At 37.6% G+C, this 10,234-nt stretch overlaps 1 protein-coding gene across 1 annotated transcript in view; it reads right to left on the bottom strand.

Annotated features, from left to right (window-relative positions):
• Positions 1–8,180: 8,180 nt before the first annotated feature.
• Positions 8,181–10,234, bottom strand: part of LOC123541930 (C3 and PZP-like alpha-2-macroglobulin domain-containing protein 8) — a 28,155-nt gene continuing 26,101 nt past the window's right edge. Inside the window, exon 19 of the mRNA XM_053531237.1 lies at positions 8,181–8,375. Within this exon, the coding sequence (XP_053387212.1) occupies positions 8,290–8,375 (86 nt within the window). The 3' untranslated portion in view covers positions 8,181–8,289. The remainder of the gene's footprint in view (positions 8,376–10,234) is intronic.

The raw sequence follows: 10,234 nt of genomic DNA, 5'->3' as shown, positions 1-10,234 counted from the left end.
AAGTTCGATAACTAGCCAAATCGGTCCAGACATTTTGGAGTTACAGCCCTTGAATTATCAAAAAATTGGCCTTTTTACTCATGTCCGCACTCTAACTCGAACATTTCTCATCCGATCTTCACCAAACTTGAACAAAATGTGTTTGACCATGAGACCTCAGCCACAGTGGTGCGGGAGACATATTGATTTACTCCAGTCTGTGTGTGCGTCTGTCACAAAACTTGTCCGCACTCTTAATCAAACATTTCTCATCCGATCTTCACCAAACTTGAACAAAATATGTTTGACCATGAGACCTCGGCCAAGTTCGATAACTAGCCAAATCGGTCCAGGCATTTTGGAGTTACGACCCTTGAATTATCGAAAAATCGGCCTTTTTACTCTTGTCCACACTCTAAGTCGAACATTTCTGATCCGATCTTCACCAAACTTGAACAAAATGTGTTTGACCATGAGACCTCGACCAAGTTCGATAACTAGCCAAATCGGTCCAGGCATTTTAGAGTTACGGCCCTTGAATTACCGAAAAAAATCCGTTTACTCTTGTCCGCTCTCTAAGTCGAACATTTCTCATCCGATCTTCACCAAACTTGAACAAAATGTGTTTGGCCATAAGACCTTACCCAAGTTCGATAACTAGCCAAATCCGCCCAGGCACTTTTGATTTATGGCCCTTGAATTACTGATTGGATCCACTCATCCAGACCATCTAATTGGATCCACTCGTCTAAAACATCTAGAGAAACTAACATTTTTCATAAGGGCAGTTGTGGGAGACATGCGCTTTTCTCAAAAGCATCTCTAGTTACTTCAATAAAAATATATATATATATATAAATGCTGCTAATTCTTTTCCGAGAGGCCATATATCTATTTTTCATCAGGCACGCCCAAGGAAACTGTTAAATTCAAAGAGAAAGGTTTCTATGGACGGTTTATATTAATTGTTCATAGGTAGAAACATCTCCGTTCTCACCAGATGAAGACGAATCTTTGATCAGCTATCTGGAAGAGCTTGCTAGAGTGGTTTTCGGTTTAGAAAGATCTGAGCTGAACGTTTAAGCGAGTGAAATGTCGATTAAATTAGGAAATTAAGTGGTACTTTGCTTTTCTGAAAAGATAGGGCAATCGTTGAAAAGTAATTTTACCAAGAGCATTATCATCCGCAAAGGCATCAGCACTTACCGAAGGTGTTAGTATTTCAGACTTCACTGACTTGAATATGGTATTAAATCAGAATGGTATCAGGTTAGAGACCACCAATTGTTTTCCCATAGACTTACATTGTAACATTCTGGCGTGTACGGCCTTCCATACATCGAAACATGTATATCTAATTGCAAGTTTTTTCAAGAACAATCTTAGTTCTACCAAAATATCGGACGAAAAACATATGAATAGTGATACTTTATTTAAGTAAATTTCGTGTGAATGAGATGACCCCCTGTTTACATCATTGACATGGCGGGAGAAATTCGTTTGATAAAACTTTTTTTCAATACGCATAAAATGTAGCAAATTTTGTCAAAATGTATAATAAAATACTGTAAATGCAGTGAAAAAAATATCAACTTTGAAAAAAAAATCTCTTCCTGGGTTTGTTTATATGACTGACCAATCAGAACGCACAGACGTTACCTTATTCCCAGGTATACACTTACCTCATTCCCAGTAAGTTCCCTGTACTTTTTGAATTGGTGGTATCTGACCATCAAGTTAAAGCCTCGCCTAATCTATTTTTCTATCTATGGCTATGGCTATTGCTTAACCAATCCTAATGATACGACAAGACATGCAACTTCACAGTCTCCGTTCATCCTGTGATAAAGTATATAGCACCTCCTCTCCCTTTCCTTGTCCCGCAAATATATTTTATCCTACCATTATGCATTTATTAAGCCGACATCACTGCATTTATACGGTCAATAAATGTTTATCCCGCCAATACCACTGACGAACTACTTTTTCCAGTTTTTTGTACGGCTGGGTTAAGAGTTCTAAGGATGTGACGATCGCTAAAACAGCAACGGTAAAGTTAAAAGTTAGTCGTACATCTCCTTGTGTGCCTCAATACCAAATAGTGCGGTGAAGGATTTTAAAGTCTAAGTGAATCATTTATATGTTTAAAGTAGCTGTTTATTGTAATTGTTAGATCTGAAATTGACTGAGGAAGGAATTCCATTGACCACTTTGTCTTGCACGGAAATGGGATATGATACGATTAAGACTGTGGGCATTTGAATTTTTCTCAAGCGTAGTTTAAAGATGTATTTTATCCTAGTCAAATCATACTCGAGTGCCCTGTAAGCACCTTTGATTTATAGTACATTGTACACAGAAGGCAAAGTATGAGATAAGGAATAATGTGTATAACTGAATCGAGCAAGGGCGTAGGAATTTACAATTCAGTGAAAACCTAAATGGATTGTACATGTATTTTGTATCGAAAAACAAACAACAAAAATGCTTATTAGAAAATAGAGAATGGAATATGAGGTTACTGTCGGCTCGTCTCCGAAAAGTTTATCCCCCTGGGCAGAGCCTTTGGGCGGATAACTTTTTTCTAATTACGGGATAAACTTAAGTTAACAAAGACAAATATCTAATATTCTCTGTATATAGCACTTCTTCTCCTAACTCCATCCTTCAGTTAACAGCCTACTCTCTTCCTATACTGAAGTATATAGCACCTCATCCCTCTCCATTGTCCTGCAGATATACTATATAGCATTTTGTATCCCTCTCCATGTATAGCCATACTTGTGCACCTTCATTTCTTAACTAATCCTGATAATCTGAAGATTGTGTATACCAAGTTTGAGCCCTATGAAGTTTGAATACCGGCCAGATCAGTGCCTGGATCGTTCAGCGGAAACGTAAAACGATCGCTTTTCCAAAATTTGTGTGGAAACACGACCCCTGGATCCTTAATGACTCTGTCCACCTGGATTTGATCTAGTCAACTACGGATGGACGAGAAACGTCGAACTCGAGTCGTTGTCCCCGGTCATAGTACCTGCGAATATACACAGGGCGCCACAGAAAATCCTCAAATTGATAAGGAATTTATAGGCGAGTCAGCTGTCATTTCGAATATTCAATGTCGATGTAAAAGTGCCCGATTGTTGTGCACTGTGTTATGTGCTTGTCGGGGCGACAATATGTGTTGTAACAAACACAACAAGTCGTCTGACAATTGACCGACTTGTTGAAGTTGAACACATGTATGAAGTATATCTATCAGTTATTTTCTTGTTATACTAATACTATAGACGTTTTATATTACATCCATTCTACGCTCAGCTGTCAACCTATATCGAGTAATATAACCATATAGATATATTTTATATACAGTTGAAACCAACAATGAGTGATATATTTAATTCTAGTCAATCCATATTTCTTTTTTTATTGCATTTCATAAGAAATTTATACATGTAATATTTTAAAACTAGGCATGGCGTCATTGCAAAGCGATGTTTCAACTTAAAAAAAAAGTAAAAAGAAAAAACAACATCATTTTGATAATATTCTATGCACAGTTAATCAAAACCTAGAGAACATTGGCATCATAACGGTTGTTTTAAATTGTGTGTATTAGATACTAGATATGAGCCACTTAGTGCTTTCATTTACTGTAGAAATTTACTGTCACTTCTGTGACCACAGTAATGAAGAAATTATTCTGCTACAAATTTGAAAATTACTTGCTGCCATTTACATATAAATCCATGAAAAATTCGATGAAAAGATGTGCAAATAATGACTGTGTTTTGCACTGGCTATTGTACTGCACTCGAAAATTTTCGTCTATTTCCGTAAGTTACTTCTCATTGCAGAGTTGGTGCAGCCGTTCTGCGCATGTGCGGAATTATTATCCATTGGAGCGCACGGCAAAATTACTCATTTTTTTGCATGTCCGCACGCATTTAGTGTATCAAATGCATAATATACTGACTAGAGGTTAGGGTTAGAATCACCATGGTTACAAAATATATACATTTAAGATCATATTTTCTTTCAAATTTAGTTAAACCGGTATATACCGGAGTCTGTAATATATCACAGGTGCACCAACTCTGTATTTAGTCACAGCCCTTTTCAAATCGGTTATACTCCATTGGACTACGCCCTCGTGAAATTATTCCGCAGGCGTTTAAACCTCTTTGTATTGGCTCGATATATTAAAACATGGTTCTGTTGTATATTATTTCTTAAGTAAGCACTGCCTCGACTGGCTGCCATGTGGGGTCATTTAATGATGCTAAAGATGTGCGTAGTGTTTGAAAACATTTGGTCGGGTAGTTTCTGAGGTACATACTTATATGCACAACTTTTAAAAAAAACCTACAATTTTGACAAAATGTAAGCTAAAGTTAGAAGCCCAGTTTAGATTTCTCTCGCATTTAGGTTCATTTTTGCCAAGACCGAAAGTGTAATATCCACCTGCGCTTTTTTCATCCTTGAGTGTTTTGTCAAGAAAAATCGCCCTTAAAACACGTTTCTAATGCAATTCTTAAAAATGGTTACGAATTTAACTGTACTGAAGTTCTTCTCACTTTAATGTAACCATACATATTAGGTTAGCTCCACCTTTTCAAGAAAAAGAAGTTGACAAATATTTCATGCATTTTGAGAAAATCTTAAATAGCCCAAGGAAAATTGGAGTCTTCTTTTACAAAGTGTTTTAATTGGCAAAGCTCGTGAAATTTATACACAGCTGTCTGTAGAGCAAAGATTAAATTATGATCTTGTAGTGTGGGAAGTGTAATGTGGCAGAAGGTTGGAGTCTGTTTTTAGCGCATCATTGGGGATGTAATACTAAGGCACACAAAACTGAATGTGAATTGGGGGATGTTCATTCGTGTGTGCGGGAGGAGTATGTGAGTAATAAAGCTTATAACACACCTAAAACCACTTTATCACCAACATTAAAGGTCAATGCATTGAATAGTTTTGAAGCTGTGCCCCAGACACAAAATACAAAGGACAGCTTTGACTGAATTTATTACCTTGGTCCTTGACTTACTGACCAAGTTTATGCGCTCTACACATTGTCTTACTGCCACTTACTTACATGTCAAGTTCAAAGTCAATATCTTGAATGGTTATTAAGTTATGCTCTAGACAAAAATATGACAGACACATCTGATCTTGCTGTAGCCATGGCCTTTGATCTACAAACCTAGTTAATGCGCTTGATTACTAAGGGATAAAATGGTCTACTTTGGCCCGGAGGGGAATGTGGGGGTGAGTAAAGTGGATTGCTGCACTCCTCAAATATCCGTATGGTCACCCACATGTTTAAAGTCAATATCTTGAAAAGATTTTAAGTTGGGACACAAAATACAAAGGACAAACTTGAACTCAGTTTGTGACTTTGACCTTAGACGTATAGATCAAGCTCATGAGAAATTGCTACTTAACTACTAGTATATGCCGAGTTTGAAGTCAATACATTGACTTATTAGGTTTTACTAATTTATTTTAGTTCGATTGTGATGAAAATTTCAAGTCTCGAGTCAGCTTCCTGGAAAAAAAAAACAGTACTGGTGTCATACGAGAAGGCGTGGGCGTGGCCCCAGTGGGGCTCGAACCCATGACACCTAAACCTATATACCACCACTACCTTGAATTGTTATTATGTTATGCTCTGGACACAAAAAATGACAGTTTTGACCTTGTTAGGACCTTGACCTTTGACGTACAGACCTGGTTCATGCATTCTTTACATCGTCCGATTGCCACCTACCTATATGCGAAGACTAAAGTCAAAAACTTGAGTGGTTATCAAATTACCGGTATGCTCACGACATAATAAATATAGAAACAAATTTGACCTTTCAGCTTAATTTGTGACCTTGACCTTTGGCTTACTGACCTGGTTCCTGTGCTCTGCATATCATCCGATCGTCAAGTTTAAAGTCAAAAACTTGAAAAGTTATCAAGTTATGTTCCGGAAACGCAAAATGAGGGTCACATTCGATCCTGGAGTTCCATTTGTGAACTTGACCTTTGACATACAAACCTGATTCATATGCTGTGCACATCGACTCATTGCCATCTGCCAATATGCCAAGTTTAAAGTCGATACCTTGATAGGTTATTTAGTAATGCTCTGGACGCGAAGTATGATGGACGGACAGACGCACGCGCTAACACTCAATACGTCCGTTTTTATCAAAATGGGCATATACAAATGCTAGCAAATATGACATACTACGGAGACCAAACCGTGTTTTACGGTGAAAATTTAAACCAAAGTTTGTCTTTTGGGGAGGGGGGAATAAATTGTGTGCTTACTTATTGTTACGGCGTTGTCTTTGTTGCTGTGTCCTTTTTATCTTACCCGTTACCAGTAAAACCAAGAAACGGTAAGCTATGTCTTTTGATGATGATGCGGATTTAAGATATATCGGGGCGGGAGCCAGTTTTATTTGTGCGGCACCCACCCCCTACTCCAGCCAGGAGGGGGAGGATAGGGGACGCGTACACTGGCATCAGTCGTTAGAGTCCTTTACAAATAAACATTTCTATCATTAAATCCTTTTAGCAACATTACAAAATTTACAACAGATCTTATCTCTGACTGTAAAGAGACTTTCCTGAGAAAATATCAGTGTCATTATGAAGAAAGAAATAAACACTATTACAGATTACTTGATATCAACTGACTTTGTAAGTCTAGGGGGCGTGCTACCTTAATAAAAGATAATGATAATAATCTATTCCTTCGAACACTCTATCATGCAGAATTGTGATTCTAACAAGGTTCTTATCCTTTTGATAAATAAAAATTTTATACTTCTATAGTAACAATTTTCAAAAAATGAAACAGAAGTGACAAAAACAGTTATGACAAAAGTTGAACCACACCCTATAAAAATAATAAGTAAACGTTCACAAACTGACACATACGTTACAAAAGTTGAAATATTGGTGACAAAAATTGAAACGGTAACAACAGTGACAACAACAGTAAAATTTATAGTTGCTTATATCCGTATGTCACAATGTCAAAACTGTATATTCTTCTAAGTTATGTGTAAACCGATTGATACGATCTCTGTTCTGTTACAGTATTTTCATACTGTCTCTGCCAAGTTTTCATGGATTGGTCAATATAATCGATTATGCACTTAGAGGATCCATTACCATCAAAGTATGTGAGTTGACTGTTCGTAGATTTCAAGGTAAATCCTCTCACTTTGCACTTTCTTTGTTTTTGTTCGTTTTGTAACAGACCGGTCTAAGGTCAACAGCTTCTAGTTTGTAGGGATAACGTATGTTTTTTCGTGTTATAACGTCTGCAGAATCCCAAGGGATTCTGAAGATGTTATAACATGAAAATAACATGCGCTAACGCTATTCTAGCATAAAACGCGAAAAAACGAATAAATGCATTATCCCTCAACGTCATTAAATTTCCATGAAATGTGCGGGAATATCCGAGTTGTTTTTTTTTCACGTTGACATCATTTCCATTTGAATTATCCGTTTTTGGGCCGTAATATGTTTACGCTCTGCCACGGAACGCGCATATATAAAAAGGTGTTATAACAGCACGTGAGCGCGAGAATCTCTCTGTTAACACACGTTTTCTCTCCTGTTAAAACACCCCCAAAAAGTGACAAGAACAGCAGTTTTATGCTAGAATATATAAAATCTATAGCCTCCTATTATATAATGAAATATGTGACGGCTGTGATACTGTGTACATTGAGACGAATAAAATGGGGTATCTAACCAGTTTTCTTAAACAATATCACTTAGGGCACTACAAGAGCACAGCAATGATATCACATACCGACATTTAGGAAAAGGGCAGTGTAGAAAACATGGAAAGTTTCATAATATATGCAATCTGTTAACAGATCATTGGAATCATAGACAATAACCAAACAAAATATCAGGCGAGATTTGACCGAATATGAACCTGACAGGTAATTAAATGTGGATCTGTACATCGTTATAAAATCTTATCAATAAATATAAATACTGAATGAGCTTAAAACAACACCGAATCTTAGCACATGAATGGACTTTTAACAACACGAAGTCTTAACATGTGGTATGGTTGACTTCACCACCTACATTGCTGTTGTGAATGTGAATAAAAATAATATAAATACAGGAGGCAGGAAGTAAACGTTACTGGGTGCATAAAAGAAAAACAAGTCTAAATCAATCTAGTAGTTGTTATTTTAAGTTGCTAAACAATCAAAGTTCGAAAAGCTGTGTCAGTTTTACTGTTTCGTATCGATATATACATGACAAACAATCTTCCTTTTAACTGCATCCACACGAGTTACAGATATCACAGAAGGATGAATCTTTCAGTAGTTTCGATTCAAAGAATGACAAGGCTCGGTTATCTGAAATTAGAAATGAAACATATAAATAGAAAAATAAAATTCCTTAACTTTATTACAATATGAAACAACAGGGTCATGATGACCCTATATCGCTCCCCTGTTAAACTTGGCCTAGGAATCATCAAGATAAACATTCTGGCCAAGTCTCATGAAGATAGAGTCATAAATGTGGCCTCAGGAGTATTAACAAGTTTTTTCTCTTATTTGACCTGGTGACCTAGTTTTTGACCCCACATGACCCAGTTTCCAACTTGACCTAGAGATCATCAAAATAAACATCCTGTGCAAGTTTGTTTCGAATCAAAGCATAAAAGAAGCGTCTATAAGGCTGAATGGTAAAAATAGAAAATTTTGTCCATTTCAGGGTCAGTAATTGTAGAACTCATGATGCCGTTCTAGCCGTTTTCGAAAGGAACCGAGATCATATTGTGACTTAAGTTGTGTGTCGGTTTGGTTAGAATCAAATATAAAATGTCAAGTCTAACGTGTTCACAAGGTAAAAATTAACAAATGTTGGCACTTTCAGGGGGTCATTCAGGGGGCGAAACCTTTGACTGGATCTTACGAATTCATCATGGAATCCAAGATCTAATATAAGTTTGTATTAAATCAAACCATAAATGAAGTCTCTATATGGCTGCAAAAGTCAAAATAGCAAATTCTAGCCCTTTAAGAGGCTATAACTCTAGAACTCATGATGGCACTACTTCTGATGCCATTCCAGTATCATCAGGTGTCCCAAGGGGTCTGTACTTGGTCTCCTGCTCTTCCTAGCTTACATAAATGACCTCCCACAAAACGTCAGTTCCAAAGTCCGTCTGTTTGCAGATGACACGGCAATATATCTAACTCTGTCATCTGCAGACCAATCTGTCACTCTCCAAAATGACCTAAAACTTCTAGAAAAGTGGGAGTTGGAGTGGGATACGGAGTTCAACCCCTCCAAGTGTCAAGTGATCCGCGCCACTAGAAGGAAACATACTATCCCTACCCAGTATTACCTACATGGAGTCCAACTTGAATCGGTCAGCTCAGCTAAATACCTAGGCGTGGATATCTCAAATGACCAATTATGGGACAATCACATTAACAGGTCAACCAAGAAAGCTAACCAAACCCTCGGGTTCTTACGGAGAAACGTTAAGGTCAAATCCCAATCCATTAAGACCATTGCTTACCAAACTCTAGTCCGACCCAAGCTCGAATATGCCTCCGAGGTATGGTCACCCCACACCCAAACTCAAATTGACCAAATTGAAAGCGTCCAAAGGACAGCCGCCCGTTGGATCAAGACCCACTACGGGCGTACTTCCAGTGTAACAGATATGCTACACTCCCTAAACCTTCGTCGACTTGATTTAAGGCGTATAGATTCTAGGTTATCACTTTTCTATAAAATTCATCATGATCTGGTTGCTATCCCAATCGTAGATTACCTGACCCCAATGGCCCGTTGTGTCCGTTATGGCCATTCCCTAAGTTATAGGGTAATTACTGCAACCGCTGACTATTACAAGTTTTCTTATTTTCCGAGAACAATGTACCATTGGAACCAACATTCCCCCAGTGTCGCCCACCTCCCTACCCTAGAGCAGTTCAGTGTGCAGTTTGCAGCCCTGTCTCGCCCTAGTTATCCTGCAAACTCAAGTTTTAACCTTTTTATATCACCAAAATTATTTTTAGTTTATTCCACTCTAAATTTTTATCACTATATTCTTTCTCTTTTTTCTTTTGACGCGCAAAATGTCTACGTTCCCGCAAGGGGTTTGACGTCTACGGCATAAAGATAGATAGATAGATTTTCGAAAGGCACCAAGATATTATACCAATACAAGTTGTGTGCAAGTTTGATTAACATC

This window comes from Mercenaria mercenaria, chromosome 19 (assembly GCF_021730395.1).
Source record: "Mercenaria mercenaria strain notata chromosome 19, MADL_Memer_1, whole genome shotgun sequence".
NCBI classification, from domain to species: Eukaryota; Metazoa; Mollusca; class Bivalvia; order Venerida; family Veneridae; genus Mercenaria; species Mercenaria mercenaria.
Note: the sequence above shows the minus strand (reverse complement) of the source record. Positions and strands in the feature narration are given on the sequence as shown.